Source organism: Syngnathoides biaculeatus, chromosome 13 (assembly GCF_019802595.1).
Source record: "Syngnathoides biaculeatus isolate LvHL_M chromosome 13, ASM1980259v1, whole genome shotgun sequence".
Classification (NCBI taxonomy): domain Eukaryota; kingdom Metazoa; phylum Chordata; class Actinopteri; order Syngnathiformes; family Syngnathidae; genus Syngnathoides; species Syngnathoides biaculeatus.
Genome location: NC_084652.1, coordinates 28,577,503 through 28,597,819, shown reverse-complemented (window position 1 = coordinate 28,597,819; position 20,317 = coordinate 28,577,503). Strand labels below are relative to the sequence as shown.

The 20,317-nt window shown below is 52.2% G+C and overlaps 2 protein-coding genes and 1 long non-coding RNA gene across 6 annotated transcripts; 1 reads left to right on the top strand and 2 right to left on the bottom strand.

The window, feature by feature from the left end:
- Positions 1 to 396: 396 nt before the first annotated feature.
- Positions 397 to 2,363, bottom strand: LOC133511116 (glutamate-rich protein 2-like). Its single transcript, XM_061839748.1, has 6 exons — positions 2,291 to 2,363; positions 1,749 to 1,828; positions 1,566 to 1,666; positions 1,458 to 1,515; positions 1,319 to 1,390; positions 397 to 1,251 (listed from the first exon to the last, which is right to left on the bottom strand). Exons 1-6 carry the CDS (start codon positions 2,302 to 2,304, stop codon positions 1,052 to 1,054), a joined length of 525 nt encoding a protein of 174 aa, XP_061695732.1. The 5' UTR covers positions 2,305 to 2,363; the 3' UTR covers positions 397 to 1,051.
- Positions 2,364 to 7,697: 5,334 nt separating this feature from the next.
- Positions 7,698 to 12,586, bottom strand: LOC133511097 (uncharacterized). The gene is made up of 3 exons (XR_009797792.1): positions 12,445 to 12,586; positions 12,210 to 12,303; positions 7,698 to 9,572 (listed from the first exon to the last, which is right to left on the bottom strand). It is a non-coding gene; the product is annotated as an uncharacterized LOC133511097 (long non-coding RNA).
- Positions 12,587 to 13,056: 470 nt separating this feature from the next.
- LOC133511096 (kidney mitochondrial carrier protein 1-like) lies at positions 13,057 to 17,801 on the top strand. 4 transcript variants are annotated; one of them, XM_061839710.1, is made up of 9 exons: positions 13,057 to 13,315; positions 13,408 to 13,555; positions 13,692 to 13,786; positions 13,863 to 13,948; positions 15,386 to 15,481; positions 15,550 to 15,674; positions 16,405 to 16,528; positions 16,923 to 17,075; positions 17,163 to 17,801. In XM_061839710.1, exons 1-9 carry the CDS (start codon positions 13,246 to 13,248, stop codon positions 17,202 to 17,204), a joined length of 939 nt encoding a protein of 312 aa, XP_061695694.1. In that variant the 5' UTR covers positions 13,057 to 13,245; the 3' UTR covers positions 17,205 to 17,801. The 4 variants fall into 4 exon arrangements, with proteins under 4 accessions (XP_061695694.1, XP_061695697.1, XP_061695695.1 ...); XM_061839713.1 differs by having other exon boundaries at positions 13,176 to 13,315; positions 16,995 to 17,075; XM_061839711.1 differs by having other exon boundaries at positions 13,176 to 13,315; positions 13,636 to 13,786.
- The last annotated feature ends 2,516 nt before the right edge of the window (positions 17,802 to 20,317 follow it).

The window sequence follows — 20,317 nt, the reverse complement described above, 5'->3', positions numbered from 1 at the left end:
CCATTCCTCTTCACCCTTTGAGATATTTTGATGCATCCCCCGTTTGTTGTTGATTTGTTGTTCTTTCAATGTCACTTTTCCAGGTGTGAAATAAAGACGTCAACAATTGGATTTGATTGATTGTGTTCTGTTGCACTTCCCCGGCCTAATGCGTCCCGCGTTTTACTTTTGCGTCTCCTCTCGCCGCAAAGCCGAAGCGCCAACAAGGTTTGGACTGTTGTTTGTGCATCTATGGAGTGCAATTCTTCTTTTTTTCTTGGTGGGTTGGTGGTGGTGGTGGGGGGGGGGTAGGTGTCAGAACAGCACAGCGGGCATTTCCCCCCCCCCCCCCGGCCCCCTCTCCGCATCCCCTCCACAAAACCCTTTGAGAGGAATGTCGCATAATGTCAGCAGAAAGGGAACAAAACCCTCGCAGTCGGGTTTGTGGAAATCCATTTTCCTGCGACTCGCGACTTCTTTTTCCGTCGTCCTTGTGGCGAGTCGTCTTCGCGTTTGTCGTCTGGTGCCCCTTTTTCTCATCTTCAAATCTTTGGATGCGTTTTTGTGGACTGGTGAAAAAGGCTTTTCACGGTCTTTCAGCTTACGCGGCGGTTTTAATTCTTCTCCGCAGTCAAGCCGTACCGGTGAAGACAAAAATATTCACAACACTGCAAGCGTCGTCATTTTGTTTCCCGTGACCCGAACGCCTCTTTCTAATCTCGATATTCCCGAGGACGGCGCCTGGCGACGGATCGCCCATCGACTGCGTCAACGGGAACCCCGGACCGGGTGACCTCAGCTGAGCTGGCGTTCGTGGCCAACAGCACCTGAACATATTAAGGACATATTTGGCTTTCGCGTCCCCATTTGGTGCCATCTCTCCATATTTAATCGGAACACAGGTTTAGGAAGTCAAGGTCCAGATGCGGGACGAGACCCCGTCACGCCGGCGAGCGTTTCCCGACCTTTCCTGGCAGATAGTTTGCAGTCTCGCGGCAGGTCCCCAAAGAAAAATGTCACAAAAAGTACCTGAAAGTGATCCAACCTCAAACTCAGTTGACTCCCCAAAGCGCTACTGGTGCAGTCTTTTGCAAGCGGTTTTCCCGCGATCGCTCAAATGATGCGGACGAGAGCCGCGAGGTCGCTTTGCCGGCGTTTCCTCCCCACTTTCGGCCTCGTCCTCATCCGACGGTGACGACAAGAAGTCGGAATTCCGAGACGATCCTTCGCCACTTCCCGAGTCGTCGTCGTCGTCGTCGCCGTCGGGCTGCTCTGCAAAGAAGAACCGACGTGCGTTTGTGGGCCTCCGCTACGTGCGGCCTTTGCGTTGGCGCTTTACCTTCCAGCAGCTTCTGGCGGATCAGAGGGAGGAACGCCGAGGCTTCCGGATGATGCGGCTCGTAGATGAGAACTGAAAAAGAGGGGAAAGAGTCAAGAGGCTCGACGTGTCGGCGGCGCTCCCCGTTCTCGCTACGTACTCGCCCGGCACAGTCTTTGGGCCCGCTGGAGGTCCCCGGTCCTCAGAGCTCTGAGGAACTGAAGGCAGAGATTATTTGGGTCGCAACCACCGGGAGATGTCGCCTCACCTCAACTTTCAGCGGCAGCGGAACATCAAGGTCTTTGTCCCCGTCGTCCTGGTTGTCCTCTCTGGGTGTCGGATGGGGTTCCGTTGGTGGGCTGGTTTCGTCTAGAATGCATCATCATCATCATCATCATCATCACCGTCCCTAAAATCCCTCCTGGGCTTTATTTGGAATTTGGCGAGCAACCTGCTGGTGAGCGCGAGCCGCGTGCAGCCGTCCCGTTTTGCCTTTGCGGCTCCCGACCGGGTTCTGGCGCCCCTTCGACCCTGAAAGCAGAGTCCGACACGGCCGAACGCTCGCGTTCATTCGGCACAAAATTCATTTTCATTTCTCTGTGTTGTTTTGCTGTTGTTGCGTCAAAGTCACTTTGACGCACTTTGAGAAGAGTTCTCGGCGACGATTCTGGCCAGCAGCGTGAGCGTGAAACAACTTTTGAAAGAAGTTTGTTTATGCCCGCTAGAAAGTTCAAATTTGTCATTTGTTTTGCAAAGTTGCCCCTCATCATCATCATCACACTTGCAAACAAACAATTCAAAAGCAACAATGCTGGCGGCGCCGTTGACTCAATCCGCACTCAGAAATAAAATCACCTCATCGCAGTTTTGCGGTGAGCTCGAGGGCTCAAATGTGCATCGTTGAACGATTTCATTCCTTTGCATCGCTTCATGATTATGATTATGTTTCAAGGGTTAGTTACATAACGGTGGAACAAAATAGAGTTGCTTTACCTCTTCGAAGTCATTGGACTCGTAGCAAAATCAATGGAAAGACAAGCCGAGTTTGCTGCCGGAAAGGTTGCCACGCAACAGAGGAGCGACGCACAGCGGTTGCCGTAACAACGCACCAAGAGTGGCTTTTCTGCAAAATACCGCCCCCTACCTCGAAGAAAATATTGCACCTCAGAAAAATGATATTTCACTGGAAACGTTGCACTCCCACGTCCAGAGGAGAAATTGACAAATTTTCATTATTGTTATCATCCGTGATGCTTTCAAATGAGCTGCTATGAGTATTTTAATGAGTTGTGTGGCATAAGTAGTACGCCAGAGTATGTACTGTAAGTACATCTACAAAAAGTGGACACTCCGCAGGGTTATTATTATTCATTTATTCATTTTTCTTTTTACAGAAAAAGTCATATTCCTGCCCGACAGGTGGGATAGGCTCTCCTGCAGCCCTTGTGAGGATACGCGGATGAGAAAATGGATGGATGGATGGATGGATGGATATTATTATGGTTGCCCCTCAGACAATAAAAGTTATAACTTGACAAGGGGTGGGATTTTTTTAATCTTTCAAGTGGACGATTTTGTTTCTGTTGGGGGTCCACGCGCTGCTTAGTGAAAAGTACGAGACGGCCCTCCGCCGCTTTCTTGGCAGGTCGGGCGCCGGCTAACGTCCGATAAAGCGGCGTGAGCATCGACCAAAACTTTTCAGCCGTCAAAATGCAAATAGGGCAAACGCTAAATCGATGCCGCGATACCGTCATCTGCTTTTTAATGGGGCCCGACAACAGCTGCTTAAAAGCCGCACGCGAACACAAAAATACACACGAGGAGGCGCAAAATCCATCAGACGCACTCGCCGAACAAGTCGGACGGGCAAATACAAAAACCGTTGCGCCCGGGACGTCGTTTGCCGCTCGAGTGAGCCTCGGCAAATTCTTTGCGAGTCCTCTGAGGTGCGGTCCGTGTGGCCCGGGGGGCATCTCGGAGACCGCTTGACACGTCGAGTCCTTTGTGGAACGACCGCTTCACGTACGGCAAAACAGTCGCCGTACGTCGACGCTTCAACGTGTCGTCGGACTTCCGTTCTGATGAAACCGCCAGCGTGAGGCAGGATGTGACAATTCGTCCTCGTGCTCACAATAATTAATGCAGAAAATTACAATGAGAGCGGCCCGGAGAGGATAATTGCTCAATTATGTCTCAAGTGTGCGCACCACAGAACACACACACACACACGTTCGGGCCACAAAAGAGGACGAAGGCAGACGTGACAAATATGGATCCAGCGCACTGCGACGTTCCAAATTTCCGCTGCCATCGCCGAGCAAGGCTAATTAAAGCGTGATGATGTAACCGCTACTCAAAAGAAAAAAATCGATCTACTCTAGATGACTGGTTGGCTTTGGCCTATAAAACCAAGGAAAAATGGCATCCGAAATACGTCGTAGGGACGACGGTGCCGGCAATCTCACTGCTTACTGAAACCAATCGTATAAAGAATCACGGCGCGACGGGGTGGGTCTCCCCAGCGATCCCGAAGTCCTTCTGGTCTTGGGAGAAGATGGCGGCCGAAAGAGAAGCAAACAAGAACGAAGATGTTGAGGCAGATGGATGAGATGCCAGGACGGAGCAAAATGAAAAAGCCTCCGGGAGGGGCAACGGCGGCCAGAGAGAATTCGCAGATGATGAGTGAGGAAATGAGCAATGAGCTTCGGAAGCAGCGACAAATGGGCCGGCGCCGTATTTTCCAACTCGTGGGCGGCACAATCGGAGAAACGGTCCAGTGAAATGTCGATGAAATGTTCACCAACTGAGGCGCGACATCTCCCAGTCAAGCGCGTCACGGCGGCAAAAATGCGCCTCCAGCAGGGTGTTTTCCCCTTAAAGCCGGTTCTTTCTATTCCGTCTTCTCGCGGGAAATCCAGAATCGGATCTAAAGTCCTTGCTGTGAAAGAGACAAGAGAAGCCGTTGCTGTCATGCTCCCGGATTCCAGCCAGGGCTGGGCGTGGCCAGCTAATCGGAAGGTGCACACCTGCGCCTCATGACCTTTGATTAAGACCCAGTCCATACAGGACCCGGGGGGCGACAGAGACTCTGCTAGATCGTTGCCTCTCATGCCTCGTGCCCGCACTACCGTACTCCGGACGTGTACCGACCAACGCCCGTCTCCCGACCTACCCCGTGAGCCTGCCGTTACTGATCTCGCTGCTTGTTTGGACCGACTCCCTGGTAACCGACATTGGAACGGATAAAGGCTTATTCCGCACTGCTTACCTCTCACCTGAGTCGTGCATTTGGGTCCACCCCCGAGTCTCGTCCGTGACAGTTGCCAAGAGTGTCGATAGAAGTCCAGAAGAGCTCGGCCAGCCGAGTTTTCCGCCACCGTCTCGTGACATTTGGAGTCGATGGCGAGGTCCCCCATCAAAAGTCATCTCGGTCAGCGAGCACCGAAAGCTTGCACGTCATCTGGTGAGGTCGCTACAATTGTCGTTGCGTTTTTGCTGATCGCCCAAAAAGATGCGGATTCCTCGAGCAATTCAAACAGTTTGGATGACTGATAGAGGAATAATCCGGAATAATGACCATTGCGCAAAGGATGCAGTTTGAAGCTTCCTGGGACGATATTGCAGTAGATTGCGCAAATGGTGCAGATGCCACTCGAGTGCAGGAGTATTGGTCGACGGCGGATTTGCAAACGGTGCAGCGTAGCGAGACTACGACAGTGAGCGCACGAGTCACGTCGAATCGGCCCGAGAGAAGTGCGCCAACAAAATTGGGAGCAAATTGCGAACGAAATTCATTGGTAAAGAAGTTGGCTGCAAGACGGAAGAAGCGGGAAGAGCTGCTGGCCCGGATGCGGAGGCTCCGAGAGGACCTGGCATGCTCTTGTCGCAGTCCCGGCAGCGTTCAAGTCCTGCAGGGCGGGCAGGGAGGCGCCGGCAATCTTTTCCGCAGTTTTGATTGTCCCTTGCGGTCGCAATTTGTCTCGTGTAGAACTGCCGCAACGGTTGCCGTGGCAGGCGACGACGCTTCAAAGACAACAACAAAGTTTTCGGCTGCTACGAAACTGCAGGACCAGGCCCGCTAACTGCAACTGCTCAATCTTGAAGTCGTCTCCGTGCCAACTAGGCAGCGAAGCGATGAGACATCAAAATGAAAGAAATTGCAGACAATGAAACTCAGCCAGGAGAGCGGGTGGTCCGGTAGCCAAACGGTCGCTGGTTCTTGCCCGAGGGTTTGGGTCCCCGCGGACCCGCCGGCCGCTCATTGGTGCAATGAATGTGGGCGTCGGGCTATGTGACGCGCTTGTGGCATTCCAATGGTGTGGACGAGCGCGAAAGAGCCGCAGTCCATTTGCCATTTGCCGCTAACGGTAAAGACATTTGCCTTTCTGCTGCCTTGGGTTTTTTTTTTTTGTATTTTTTTTCCTCTGGGTAAACGTCTCCTGCGCTGACACCGCCACGCTTCAAAAAGATCACCGTCATTTCAAATTGTCGCCTTTTTTAAGGGGAAAGACAAAATGTCTGCCTTGTACAGTTGACGCGTTGACCTGCAAACTCTGCCCACGAAAGTGCAAGCGGGATCCTTACAGTCGGCGGTTGGATTCCCGATTGCAGATCGTCCGCCGGTGAAGTGCCTTTGGGCGAGACCATCCGGGTCGCATTCCGAGAGGAAATGCAGCGGCCCGTGTCCAACTTGTTTCCACGTAAGAGCCGCGCGTGCCACACGACCGACGACTGCTTTTGTCCAGCGCCTTCATTTTCCGAACGGCCCGAGCGCGAAGGCGGCTAGTGAGCCCCGACCTCTTAGTTTCCTGTTCCTCCATGCCAACGATCGCGCCGTTTGAGCGACGCTCCGAGCTGGACGGATGCAACGAGGCCGCAGCGGCGCGCCAAATGACCGAGATTTATTCCCCGGCTGCACGGCCGCGATTATGATAACAAAACACGAGACGCCACAAAGAAGAAGCTGTCAGCTGAATGAAAAAGAGGCCGCGGAAGCGCGACGCCATCCATCAGAAGCGTCGAGCGCGGCGGGAAAGATGGCCGCTCCCGACGCCACCTCCGCCGTGGGCTGAATTTGATCGTGCGCGACGGCCCCTTTGGCGTTTCGTCACCTTTCCCTCGGCGGCCTCGAAAACGGGAACGCCGATAAGAGCCGGCGCAATAAGCAAACACGTCGGACGCCGTTTAATATTTCACCGCCACGGAAGAAGAAAGCGGCGCATCCGTCACGGTGACAGCGGCAGAATGCAGAGACGTTCCCGTCTTATCTGCACGGGCGCACGAGCGCCGGCAGAGATTTACGGGACAGGAACGTAATCGTGGCCTCGGCGGCGCATCCATCCATCCATCTTTCTCCTTCCCCTGCGTGACTTCACTTCCTCCTCTCATTTGCCTCCTTTTCCCCTTTTTTCGGCCCGACGGATGTCTCGTGCGGCTCCGGCGGCCTCGATTAGTTTTCGGGAGCGTGTCGACATCCGTTTAAGGCCTCCAATAAAGAAGTTGCTGACAGCCCGACGAGACTCTCTAATGGGCGGCGGTTAAAGCTCAAAAGCGCAAAGCATTTATCATGATTTGTGGAGAGTCTTGTTTTGCTCCTGCAGAAAGAAAAAGGAAATGTGCCTCCGAGTATTCTTCACTTCTCGTTTGGTCCAAAATGATGCCGGCAGGAAAGATGGCCGCTCCCGACGCCACCTCCGCCGTGTTATTTCAGTAGAGAAACAACAACACACGCAGTTAAACAGACTTCGGGTCGCCAGAACCTCAAACGCGTTCCCCGCTCCGACCTCGGTTGACCTCCCACTTGCTGTAATTCCGTCGATGCATTTTGGATGCCGCTTATCCTGTCCGGGGTGACGACGGGCTGGAGCCCGCGCCGACTGACTTTGGGCGCAATCGAATATCGTGATTGGCCCGCAATATTTCCGGGACTTCGACGTCACGGGCCCGTTTTCTCGGCTGCTTCTCCTGTTCGGGGGGGGGGTCGCCGCCACGGATCGGCTGACCCTCGGTCTGACCTCGGGCTACGTTCGTCTGCGGGGAGTCGGCTTGGAGTTGAGTGCCGGCAAAAGCCGCAGGACTCGAAGATGAAAGAGCTCAGCACGTGGGCAAAATAATCTGCCGCTAATATTTCTGAATGAATTGAGTGACTGCTCAAAAGGCAGATTTGTTTGTTTGTCTTTGTCGGGATGCGGAGATGGCGCAGGTGCAGAAAACATGGCTCCTTTGCGTGCAACACGTCTACAGGTCTTCAGAGCTTCTCAACGGACTGGTGTCTCCCCCGAATCGGCCGCTGAATGTTTGGCGTCAAGTTCGTCCACAAACTCCACGCGAGATGAGCAGAGGTTGCTTCAAGGTCGCTGGATGAGTCTGGTCTTCCATTTGAGTCCCATCACGGCTCAGAAAAGGTAATTATAGCGAGAACATCATGGACGCAGGCTTTGTTTCTTTATTGATTTTGCTGTTATCATAACAATAGCAATCATCATGAGGCGCGTTTGTGTGTAGCACCTGCGATCGATGGAGTGGAAAATAATAATTGATCCTTTTTTTTCCCCCCTGCTTTCTGTGCACCTGAAGAAGACATTTTGCATGCGGGAGGGGTTCGCGGTCTCCTTCTCGCCCTTCAACGCAGCCCCATAATTTGCCAGATGCTGTGAATTGCCTGTTACTATGGCAACTAGACGGCGGAGACTTTTTCGTTTTGCTCAATTTGGGCACACACACACACACACACGCGGGACCGCTGAATGTTCCGAATTGCAGCTCTGCAGCAAATGGTCACTTGACACGGGGATGACGTGCGGGCGGGCGGGCGGGCGGGCGCGAACATGCGTGGCGTCAAATAGTAGCAAATTCGTCAGCTTCGTTATTTGAGCTCAGCTGACAAGTTCGGCGTAAAAGCATCATAAAACATCACATTAGGCGCATCATTTTGCTATTTGTGATCTTTCGCCGCATTAGAAGTCTGGCATTTCAAAAATCTCGCCGTATGAAACAAGAAACGAAAGCGCGAGTCACCACCTCCACTAAAACGGGCCACGACTGAGGCACTAAGAGGGAATTAACACACACGCACGCACACACACATCAGTGCATCTGGTTGGCGCTGATAAGCGCCCCCCCCCCTCCGCCCCCCACACCTCAGGGAAGCCGGTTCAAGTCAAACACCTAAAAAGCCCATGTGGAATCTGTTGGGGGGAGGAGAGGAAAATCGTTCTGCGGGTGTGGGGGTGGGGTGGGGGGGGGGGTCACACTTCAAAGTTGAGACGTGTGCGCGAGAGCGAGATGCTGCAGGCTGGTTGGTTGGGGGGGGGGGGCGCTAATCAAAGAACAGCGTGTTCTCACGCACTTTTTTCAAGGATTCTAATTGAAAATTTTGATAGAATTGAGAGGGGCTCAAATATGACAAAAGAATGCCGATTATTCGGAAATAGTTTCACCAAATGGTGGATGATTCGTAGCATAATATTCAACATCAGGCTAAAAACAAAAGTACGCCATTTGAAGCGTTCGGGGGATAAAATTGTGGACCGGTGACGATGTCGCGCCTGTCCTCGCTTTTGCCCTCGGCGGAGTAAAATGCGCGATCCGCTTAAGAAATGCCCGCACGAGGTCGACCGCGGAAAGCACCCCCACCTTGCGACGTCATTCAGCTGTTTTTTTGTTTTGTTTTGTTTTTTATTTGTCTAGCTCGGCAAATTTCTGGTGGCGCTTTGGATCCGCTTTGAGCGGAGCGCCATCGCCAAACACCGGGAAGGAATTTACATAAATCTGCATGGCTAATGTAGTGTGCAAATTGAAGGAGTGACACTGTGACCCCCGCCCCCCCCCCTCCCCTCGCCGAGAACATAATACAGCAAGTGACCTCAAACTCAAAATGTAATCGACTGATAAATGTATTCATTTCCTTTCATTCGGACTGGAAAACAAACGGCATTTGTCTGGGTAATTGCCCGTGAGCAAGAGCGATTGGGGGTGCAAAAGTGCGGCCGAAGAGAAAAGGAACGAAACAAACCGGCCCAGGAAGAATGAGGTTGGCGGGCGGGCGGGGGGGGGGCTCTTAAAACCAAAAACGCAAAGATACAACAAGTGGAGGCAATCCAGCCCATTGCGATGATCATTTAAACCGCAACAACTTTGAACTTGTCACAACGTCAGCTTCTCTTCCATCGCAAGATGTTTTCTTCCTTTTTTCCAGACCTTGAACGGACTTTGCGGACTCGAAAATGTCGCTGACGCGAGTCGAACCTTCGGGCTCGGGATGCTTCGGGGCGCTCTGCGGAAAAAGACAAATGAGCTGCACACGAAAAGACGCAAAAAAAAAAAGAGAGAGATTAGTGACGCACGAGGACGAGGGATGACGTTTTAGGAGCGTTTCTTTTTTGGAATAGAATTCATTCTTGCCTCCCGCCCTCATACAAAAAAAAAAAAAAAAAGAAAAGAAAAAGAAAGAAAACACAGCATGGACGCGTTTGTGTAACCTCCGTCTGCGTACAGGCAAAAGATGGCAGCCAATCAGAATACTGCAAGTCGCCACTCCAGAAATGAGTCAGTGCGCTCAGAGCAAAGCGGGGATGGGGGGGGGGGGCAAAGCGGAGTGGGTGGGGGCCACGGTAAACAAGTAGGACAGGCGCACACACGAAGACACGCGCTAACTATTGTGGACAAGCCTTCGCTTTCCATTAAGTTCATCGCTGCCCCGCGGCGGCGGTAAAAATACTCGGCGGACAGGACAAGGGGGGTGGGGGTGGGGGTCGGGAGTGGGAGTGGGGGGGGGGGAAACGACACATACACAACATCGGCGGCTTCGGCCACAACAAAGGGAACGGAAAAATAAAAGATACGAGACGATGCTGCCGCCCATCAATTCTGATTCAGGCCTGAGGTTTCTTCCCAAAATCGCGTCTTCACGAAGCTACGCAATATTTTTCCAGTCGGAGGCGGTGACGTGCCACGACGGGGGCGTCAGGCCAAGCGCGTGCAGGCGCCGACGTGAGCGGGCGTCGGGGGCCTTCGGCGAGAGAGAAGCCCTCGCACACGACCCGGTGACTCGAGTCGCAGGCAGGTTCCGAGACTTGGGTCCACATTTCCATCCGTCCTTCCGTCACGGAGAGGTTTAATGAAGCAAGAAGGAATCGTCGCATTTATTAAGCGCTGAAGGTCATAAATAAAGACGGCCGACAATCAAGAGATAAAAACTTGTCGCCGTGACGGGAGAAAAAAAGGCTGGGGAAAAAAAAAAAAAAAAAAAAAAGTCACGATCATTTCCGACCATGCGCCAAGTTTTTAAAAGGCGTCCTTGACCCCTTCATTTTCTGATCAACATTTCTGTCGTGGTCTGCATTTGTTTACGATTTCTTTTATTTTCTCTTGTTTTCATTTCCCGTCTCCCTTTTTCCACGTGTAGTATTGCCAGTTGGTTTTGTTTGGTGATTTGATCGGGAGATCGATATGACCCATTCTGAGCATTTTATGCTAATCACTTAATCGGCTTTATTGTCATAATTCGCCCATCCGCAAAAGACATTTCGTTTGCATGGTATGTGAACAGTGTTTGACTACAAAAAAAACAGATTATTTTAAGATTTGTCAGACATCTTTTGGTGCACAACTTCACCATTGCACTGGCATGATTACAACAATCAAATCTCGTATTCCGATCACATTTTTTACGATCAGATCTTGTCAACTGAAATGCGCCACAATCCTCTCGATTGCACTGACTAATAATAAGAATTAAATGGGGCGAAAAAAGCACTGAGCACTATCATCATAACATGGCAAAAAACTAAGCATTTTTTTGTCATGAAAACATTAATTTTTAATTCAATCAGATATATTTTTGGGAAATAAGGACTCACAATGGGCAAATACATGCCAAAGGCATTGTTCATTTGTCGTCTCTCCGAAGTCCGATTTCAGACAGAATATTTAAACTTCTTTCCTCGCATTTGAAAATCAAATTCAACTTGCAAAACTCTTGATTATCAAATTCATCAAAAAATTTCACATAAAATGTGTTTTCTTGCTTATGCACTGATAAAGTTTGGCAAAATATTGACATCGCTTTTTCGGGAAAAACCGTCGGCTTATAAAGGTGAAGCACAGAGTGAACAGTCAACAACAACAACAACAGGAAACAAAACTTTTTTCAAGTCAATTAAGCTCATTCGTAAATAAATAAATAAATAAATAAATAAAAACTTTCCAAACAAACTTGAAATCTTTCTAACTTGCCTGAAGGAATGTTTTCTCGAAGCCACGAAATTGGTGATTAACGCTGTCGCTGCACAAGATGGCGGATATCTGCTTTTGGGGACTTCCGCTTTGGTGGCCAACGAGCCATCCAGTCTTTTGTTTTTTTTTTTTTTTTTTTTTTAGATCAGCGATTCGGATAGCTGAGATTGTTGTTTTTTTTTGTGGTCTTCCCCACGTGATCGCGATCTCCAGCTGCTGTTGACAAAAACGCACTTTTAATCTTGTCCTCTCCTGCCCTCTAGCGGCTCGATCCTAAAACTACAACAAGGCCCGACTACTCAATGACGTTCATGAGCTGACACACTTCTTCGTGTTGAGGAAAATAACTTTTCCTCATTAAGTACAGGGGGGAAAATTAATTTGGAGAACGTTTGCTGATTTTGTCACAGGGAATAACTTGAAATAAATATTGCAAGACAAAGTTATCCTCGATGGAAAAAGAGGTCACCTGCGACTAATTATTTCAATCCTTCTCCCTGTTCCCCCCCCCCCCCCTTTTCGAAGTATTTTTCCTCTTGTTTTTCTGATCAATCAGGCCACATCGAACAGACGAACAAACTTCAACTGGTTCAAATAAGATAGTTTGATATAATTAGCGTTGCACCATCCTCTACATAACCTTAATTCAGCCGGCAAGGTAAACGCGGATGGGCACCTTGAAGATGTGCGAGCACTCGTCCGCCATTTGTGAGTCTGGAGAGTCACTCGCAGTCCGAAGCTTCTCGCGTGAGTTCGACGTGTCCCGATAACTGGCAAAGACGTCGTCAGAAAAACAGAAAATAAGTAGTGGGGGGGGGGGGGGAATCCGCGTGGCTTTTCTCAAGGTGGGCACTCCGCTTTGCTCCCACATTCATTCGAATCATTCTAAATGGTCGTGTGTTTCTATTTACCCCGCGACTGCCTGGCGAGCAGCTCAGGGTGCGCCCCGTCTCCTCCGGCACTCTCTCGACCCTCGTGAGGACGAGCGGCTCAGAAAATCCCCGGATGCGTGGATTCACGTCGCCCTTCAGATAAGCTCGAGAAGGGAGCTGACAAGGGCGCCTCCGTCCGCAGCAACAACTGCACGGAAAGGAAAAGCCGAGAGGGCCGAAGAGGAAGAGGTGAGCTGCCCGGGGACCTTTTGGCAACTTTTCTGGCCTCTGACCTCTGACCTTTGGGTGCGGCACAAAAGAAAAGGTCCCCGATGTGAGACTTTTGAAAGTTGCTGAATTCCAGGAGTGCGCAGTTTTCAAAACTGATTCATAATTTTTGGGGCATTCGGGATTGTAATTGGAGGGCTCGCTTCGGAGAGTTCTTTCATGTTTATTGCTATCCTTCAAGAACGTTTCAGCAAGTGAGGCTGTCCCAACTTGTCCAAACCTTCACTGACAAGAACTTGTTTTCACTCTTTACTTTTGACTCAAGTCAAATCCGTTGGACTTTTCACATGTCTTTTTTTTTTTTTCAACAGATTTGCCCTTCTATTTTAGCCACCGCCTCCCATTTTGAAATTTGGCAAGAATTTGAAGGCGGACACGAATCGGTCGGTCGGTTACCGAGCAACGCCAGCGGGCCGGGACCGCTGGTGCGCAGTGCTGCGGTCGGCCGCCAGGGGGCCGTAAGGCGGGGTCTCGCCGCGTCCGCAAGCCTGAAAGCGGCGAGCGCGCCCCCGGCAAACATTAGCTCGACGTCGCGTCCCGTTTGAGAGCAAAATGTCCGCCGGCGCCGGCAACTGGCAGCCTTTCGTCTTCGGCGGCTTGGCTTCAGTGACGGCGGAATGTGGTGAGTGAGTGAGTGAGGTGGCGGGGTCGGCCGCTACGGTACCGGTCCGTCGGCCTCAGCAGAACTCGCGAGTGTCGCGTGTGTCCCTGCAGGCACGTTCCCCATCGACCTCGCCAAGACGCGCCTTCAGGTTCAGGGCCAAGTGGGCGACAGCAAGCACCGAGAGATCCGCTACCGAGGGACGCTGCACGCCATCGTCAGGATAGCGCGAGAGGAGGGCGTCCGGGCGCTCTATTCCGGGTGAGAAGCATGAAACCGCGCGCTTGCTGTCGGCTTTTGCTTCCCTTCGGCAACCGGCGTCACTTCCTGCCGGCGGGCAGTCCGCAGGGCGCGTCTTCCGGTCACGTGCTCCCTCTGCAACGTGTGCCCTTCTCAGGATCGCCCCCGCCACGCTGCGCCAGGCGTCCTACGGGACCGTCAAGATCGGCGTGTACCAGAGCCTCAAGAGGCTGCTGGTGGAAAGGCCACAAGGTGAGGCCGCCTGTCGCGAGCCGGACGCGAACGCGGCGACCGCCTTTGTTTTTCCCGCCTTCTGTCTGGCGTCCAGATGAGACGATGGCGACGAACGTGCTGTGCGGGGTCCTGGCCGGAGTCATCTCGTCCACGATCGCCAACCCCACGGATGTGCTGAAGGTACCTCGTCCGTCCGGGACTCGGGCTGGGAACCCGAGGGCCGGAAGACGGCGCCTCGTTTCTCCCTGACCTCCAGACCGCTCGCGGGTTAGCGCTTTTCGCACAAACGTCCCTGCAGGTCCTCTCGTGCGCGCGCTTAACGCAGACGCACATCTGCCCTTTTGTCGTACGTGATGTTTATTCTTTGTGCTCCCAAACTGCGCCCGCTAAAATCTGATGCCAGGCACAGAAATGCGATTTGCGCGTCGACAATCGCGAAAGCCGCTCAGCTTGTTTCGTTGCAAAAGCGCAAATGGAGGGTTTTGCCTCCTCTCAGTTTGTAAAAAGAGAATTCTAGAAACAAAACTTGCACCTGAATCGTCTCCGTGCGCACGCAGTCTATTTATTTTTGGGATCCGCTTCTTGTGTTGGGTTCGGTGACTCAAGTGTGCAGAAAGTGTCGCACGCGTGGACCATGTTCCTGGCGTCGTCCCACAAAGTCCTCACGGGTGGCTTATTAATAGACCGGAGCCTCCCAGGAACTCCCCAACGGAGTCTCGTGTCAAAGATGCGGCTGCGGCGACGGCCTTCGCGTAACAAACTGGCGGAACCGAAGCGGCGTCTCACGGCTTGATCGCCGACCGGCTCCAGAATGGCGCCGAGCTCTCTTTGGGGCGAGCGCGTCGGGAGCGACCCGAGGAATTCGAAGCCAGTCCAGTTCGGGGAGCTGAAGCTCGTTGCAGTGATGGGAGAACAAAGCAAAACACTTGTGCCTGTAAAATTTCATCACGCCTGCACGCTCGCTATTTACAAGGGTTGTGCAAATAATGGAGAGGGAAAAAAAAAAAAAGTCAGCAAAGTCCCCTCTGCCAAACTGCGACTGTTCCGACCCATAAGAACCAGCGGAGTAAACCGCCACGGAGCCAAACGCAGATCCAAAGAGGTCCGTTTTCCACTTGGTTCCACTTGAGCGTCTGTTGAGCATATGGAACCGGGATTTGAATTTGAAATGTAAAACGATCACATTTTCAAAAGTTGCTCCACTTCGCTGCGCGACATTCGCCATCTGTGCCACCAGGCAGGGTTACTCGGGGTCAGAACCGAACAGCCGGCCAATCGCATTTAGCTTTGTTTCGATGTGGCGTCACATGACTAAGAAAGCGCAAGTGCCATTGGCTGGTTGTTGGGTTTTGACCTGAAGTAACCCTGCCTCACGGTGGCACAGATGGCGAATTGTCCCAACTTTTTAAAATGGGATCATTTTATATTTCAAATTCAAATCCTGGTGGCACTCATCCACTTCCGTAGAGGACAACTTGTCCATTCTGAAGCTATCGCGCCAGACATAAGCAACCAACGTTAGGTCGGCGTGGCGGCGCCGTCGCCTTCGGGTCGCTGCCCTCGGGCCTCCCTCAAATGCGACGGCGGGGGCAGAAGCGTCAACTCGTTTGCCCTCAGATCCGCATGCAAGCCCAGGGGAGCCTGATCCAGGGAAGTATGATGGGCCACTTCGTCCACATCTACCAGCAGGAAGGCACCAGGGGACTTTGGAAGGTACGACCCGCTCGGCCGGCGTCCTTTCTCCTGTTTTGGGGATCGACCTGTCGTCGCTCGTCCGTCAGGGCGTCTCTCTGACCGCTCAGCGGGCGGCCATCGTGGTGGGCGTGGAGCTGCCCGTCTACGACATCACCAAGAAGCACCTGATCCTGTCTGGGCACATGGGTGACAACGTGTATGCGCATTTCTTGTAAGTGAGACCTGGGGGCGGGGGGGGTGTATAAAAAATTAAAAAATATCTAAGTCTCGTCCTGCCTCAGCCGTACATTTTGTCACTAAGAGGAACTTGGACAGCGCAGCCCACGCTTGTTGTTTGAAGGGGCGAGCAAAAGAAACGACGGGCGCCGCCAGACCAAAGTCTCAGCTTCCGATCGGACCTGCTCTCGTTCTAGGAACGCATGGAAAGGCATATTTTGGATTCTCAAAATCAACTACTGGCAGATTTGAACCCCATCCTCCATTATTTTTTTTTTTTTTAAAACATACATTTTTGCCGTTTTGTGGTCAGGCCAAAGCACCGTCGTATACAAGTTGCGGTTTGGCGCCATCTTGTGGCACCTTTGTGTCCTAGGACTACATTATGAAGAGAAGCGAGTGGCTTCAGCTGCGCGCGGTGATCTCAAAGTAGTGCTTTGACGCCATTTTGTGGCACGTGACAACTTTTGTGATTGCAGTTTGTTTCCTTGCTGGGATCAGGATTGTTGTCGTTGCACCGCTTGCACAAGACGAAGTGCTCCAAAGCATCTTGGGCTGAGTCTGGCGTGAAGGGAAGCCGGACCCCCAAAACATTTGGCAAGGGCAAGAACGGACGTCGCCTTTGCGGCACGGCGCTAATTTCTGCAGCGACCGGCGACGCCTTCAAATCCCGAGAAAATTTGTTCTGACGTGGTCCCGCTTTTTTCTTCTCCGATGGCACGCAGGTCCAGCTTCGTTTGCGGCCTGGCGGGGGCGCTGGCCTCCAACCCGGTGGATGTGGTCCGGACGCGGATGATGAACCAGAGGGGGGCCGCTTTGTACCACGGAACCCTGGACTGCGTCCTGCAGGTGCGTCCTTCCGTTCTGTCACAACCCCCCAAGGATTCCTCCTCAGTTTTTCGTCTGTTAGCAAGACACCCCGCCCCCCCCTTTCACAAAATGTTGCTTTTATTTTGTAGTTACTGTACGTAAAAATCGAGAGTGAAAGACTGAAATTACTTTTGAGGATAAATTCCTGAAAAGCTGTTTAATGACGCGACATAATCAGAAATGTTTTGATATGACAAAAGAATGCAACTGCTTGAATAAGGAAGGTCGTAATCTGGAGCCAAATCGATACCCGTGACGGGGTCCAAGTCCACGATATTCCCTTGGTCGTCTTCTCGGAGCCCGGCTTGACTTCCGTCCAGTTCTGGTTGTGGTTGAATATCTTGCGGTTTGCGACCAAAAATCCAAACAAAAGGCAACCCGGGCACTGCTGAATAATCCTCGAGAGACGAGAAGTCGCCTGCTGTGTACTGGCCTTGTTTTCCAGACGTGGCGCTCGGAGGGTTTGGCGGCCCTCTACAAGGGCTTCATCCCCAACTGGTTCCGTCTGGGCCCGTGGAACATCATCGTATCCTTCCAGCCGGATGTCAACTGACATTCCGGGAAAAAAGACCAAAGTTGCCCAAATGTTTGCCTTCCTTGACTCCACTTGCAGTTCTTCGTCACGTACGAGCAGCTCAGGAAGTTGGAGGTCTGAGAGACGAAGAGCGCTCGAGACCATCGTCTCGGGTCTCGGCGGCGGTGCTGGGAAGCGCGCGCGCGTGCGCGTGGCTCCGGGTTTCCTCGTGAAGACGGCCGGGACCTTTGCGCGTACTTGAATCCCAAGTTTCGTTGCGATCGGCGTGGCTTTTGCGTTTGCTTTTGCTTTTGCTACGAGGCCGTCGAGTGCCTTCAAGTTTGCCCACCGAGGATGTCGCAGAGCGGCCGACAATCACGGCGTCGTTCCCGTCTCAAAGGGCGAGTCGCTTGCGGTTTTTTTTTTTTTTTAACTCCAAATTGAGAGTAAAAACCAAGGAGTCGCTGCTATATGTTGTAATAAGTTATTTAAAAGTTGGCGCAAATGTGAAAGATTTGCTGAGCGAGCTGACCTTGCATATTTTCATGTCCATGTCTTCATTTCATCGCTTTCTTGACTTTCGGTTTAACCGCTACTTTGCGCTCCGGTTCCGGTCCAGTTCAACAGTTTTGCGCTTCCGCTGAGCGAAAGCTTTCTGCTTCCCGGCTTTTCGGGCCAATGTGAATTATGTTCCTTTTTAATGTGGCCGTCAATGTGAAATAAAAAGAGCGCTCATCAAAAGAAGCTGTGGTCGTGCTCCGTTTTAGCCACAGCGGGGCGCTGTGTATCTCTCGTGGGAGCTTCCTGGGACGGAGCGCCGGTCGCGTTCTGGTTCTGGGGGATTGGCCGACGCCCCCCCCCGCCTCGCCCCGAACATCAGGCCGTGCGTTGTTCACAACAGTCGCACGTGTCGTTGTTCTTGTTTGGCTGGCTCAGTTCCCCAAAATCAGATCAGATGAAGGGAACGCTGTGTTGTGTTCATGTGTCTCGCTGACACTTTTATTTTGGCGGGGGCGCTGTGGAAATTCTGGTGAAATTGTCAATGAAGCCACCCCAAGTTGCAGTTCTCTCTTTCTTCTTCTGGAGTCCTAATTTGTGGTTTTGCCCCCCCCCCCCCCCCCCCCAACCCGCAGCGCACAAAAAGCAGCTCCCACATCTCTCTTCAAAGAGAGCCGCTGCTAGAAAACACGAAAAGGGCACGCCGGCCCCCGGGTGCGCCCCTTTCCAGTCTGTCCGGGTGGGATTCCGGCAGTCACGGGCGCGCTGCGTTGTGGGTTTGATTGGCTGCCCGGCCCAAGGGCGCAGGCAGTTGACGCTTTTGTGTTCCGAAGCTCCAAGTCCGCTTTTGACTGGCTCTGCTCCCAAACGCCCAACACTTGTTTGTTTTTTCAGCCGCTGCTCACATGTCCAAAGTTTTCCTGGCCAACGCGACGCCTAAAAGTACCTTTTTTGTTTTTCTCAGCGGTGCCGATTGTGCGGGCCAAAGTCCACAGCCTGCTGCAACGTTACTGCGAGACGCCCACATCTTCTGTGGCTGGTATTTGAGCCAAATTTACCATTTATTTGTCTTTTTCAAACTGGCGGGCACACCTGATCGTGTCCCGGAGGACCGAAGAGCCGCTTTCCGGTCCTGGCGGGCACACCTGTGACAAACTAGTCCAAAAATCCCTGATGTTAAAAAATTGTAAGAAGATTGTTTTCCCAGGTCCCCGTGGGCTCGCCGTAGCGGGCTCGGCGATCCGAACCTCGGCTGCAGAAGCTGCCTCAGAGGACGTGGAGGGCGAATAGACCTAATTTCACTGTTCACACATGGTTGTCTTTAAAAGAAAAGAAAAAAAAAAAAAACCCCCCATGCAGGCTTTCAATAATGGCGCCAATGACAACGCAGAACGTGTACGAATGTGGAACCTCACGCAGGTTGGGAGCCAAATCCCAAAAAATCCCCAGTGAGTCTTTTGCAGGGTTTTGTTTTTGTCCTGCGGACACGAACACTGGAATAAGTGCCAATGTTGACAGCGGTCCAGAGTCCCGTTAAATTTGTATTTTCCGGGCTCTTCACGGACAGCTCAGACCGTCGGACCGCGAAGGTCTCGGTTTACGTTATTGCCCGAGTCGGAAATTGGTCCTGATCCAAGAATTCCAAGCAAACAACTGGCCCGCTAAGTCGGGGGTTGACCTACATTCGCACACCAGAGGAAGACGATTTGCAGGATCACAAGGATGAGCTGCCGCGATGGTTCCATGAAGACCAAAGTGGCCAACGCGGTGAATGTTGGACGAGAAAATGCCAGAGGAAATTTGCAGCCCATCTGGTTTGAATTCTTTCATCGCTTCACCGCTGCGACTTGTTTGATTGCAGATGGCCGAAATGTGAAAAGTTCCCTCGTGGCTGCCGCTTTTTTTCTGATGACCATTTGGTGCACTTTCAAAACGAAAAAACGCGACAATGTGATATTTTGTCTTGTGATTGAAAAGTGACCTTGATGAAACAGATTTGTCAAAAAAAAATTACAATATGTCAATGTTTTTAAAAGTGTTCATTTTGGTATCGTTTCGAGTCGACGTACGTGCTTTAAACTCTCGTGTCGGGCCAGGTGGGACCCCCAGGCTTTGCGTTTGACACCGATGCCTTCGTGTAACAAACGAAACCGGTCTCGACCCGCAGGAACATCTCGGCGCCCTCTTAGAAGATGCTAGGAATGGCCGTAGCCGTCAACTCATTGGGCAAACGTCGGTGTTTCTCCGGTGGTGACTTTGGGCTTTTCCTTAGCCGTCTGCATCAAAATCAAAAGGTGAAATATTCCCTCTTTTCTCAAATTTGAGCTTCAGCTGCCCAACTAAATGATGCTTTTGGACCCGTAAGTCCTGACAAATCGTTTGCAAATGAGCCCCGGCGGTTCTGGGCGAGTGGACCGCGCTGGGAGTCTTACCATCAACGCTTTTGGGCTGGCGACCGCGTAACCTTTCATTTCTGCCGCCCACCCTTGAGGACTTTCCCGCTGCCAGAACCGAGACGAGCTTGCACAATCCTCACGGGCGGGCCCTCCGCGTGGCAGTCGCCGCCTCTCGGGTGGGGCTCAGCCCCTTCCCGGAATCCGCGGACCTTCCGACGGCTTCTTGCCGTGGAACGACCCCCCCCCCCCCCCCCCGCAAAAGAAAACCTTTCACGTCATCCCGGAGTGGAGCTCGAATCCCCCCTGATGCGTCAAAATCGACGAATGATGGCAGCGAGCCCGATTGGGTCCGCTCGACAG

Excerpts from the sequence above, each read along its gene's own strand:
- LOC133511096 (XM_061839710.1), top strand. The coding sequence starts at position 13,246 with ATGTCCGCCGGCGCCGGCAACTGGCAGCCTTTCGTCTTCGGCGGCTTG. Across the intron at positions 13,949-15,385 it reads ACCCCACGGATGTGCTGAAG|ATCCGCATGCAAGCCCAGGG; the intron begins GTACCTCGTCCG and ends GTTTGCCCTCAG. Across the intron at positions 16,529-16,922 it reads CCCTGGACTGCGTCCTGCAG|GCAACCCGGGCACTGCTGAA; the intron begins GTGCGTCCTTCC and ends TCCAAACAAAAG.
- LOC133511116 (XM_061839748.1), bottom strand. Across the intron at positions 1,391-1,457 it reads CCAAAGACTGTGCCGGGCGA|TTCTCATCTACGAGCCGCAT; the intron begins GTACGTAGCGAG and ends CCTCTTTTTCAG. Across the intron at positions 1,252-1,318 it reads CCGCCAGAAGCTGCTGGAAG|AGCAGCCCGACGGCGACGAC; the intron begins GTAAAGCGCCAA and ends TCTTCTTTGCAG.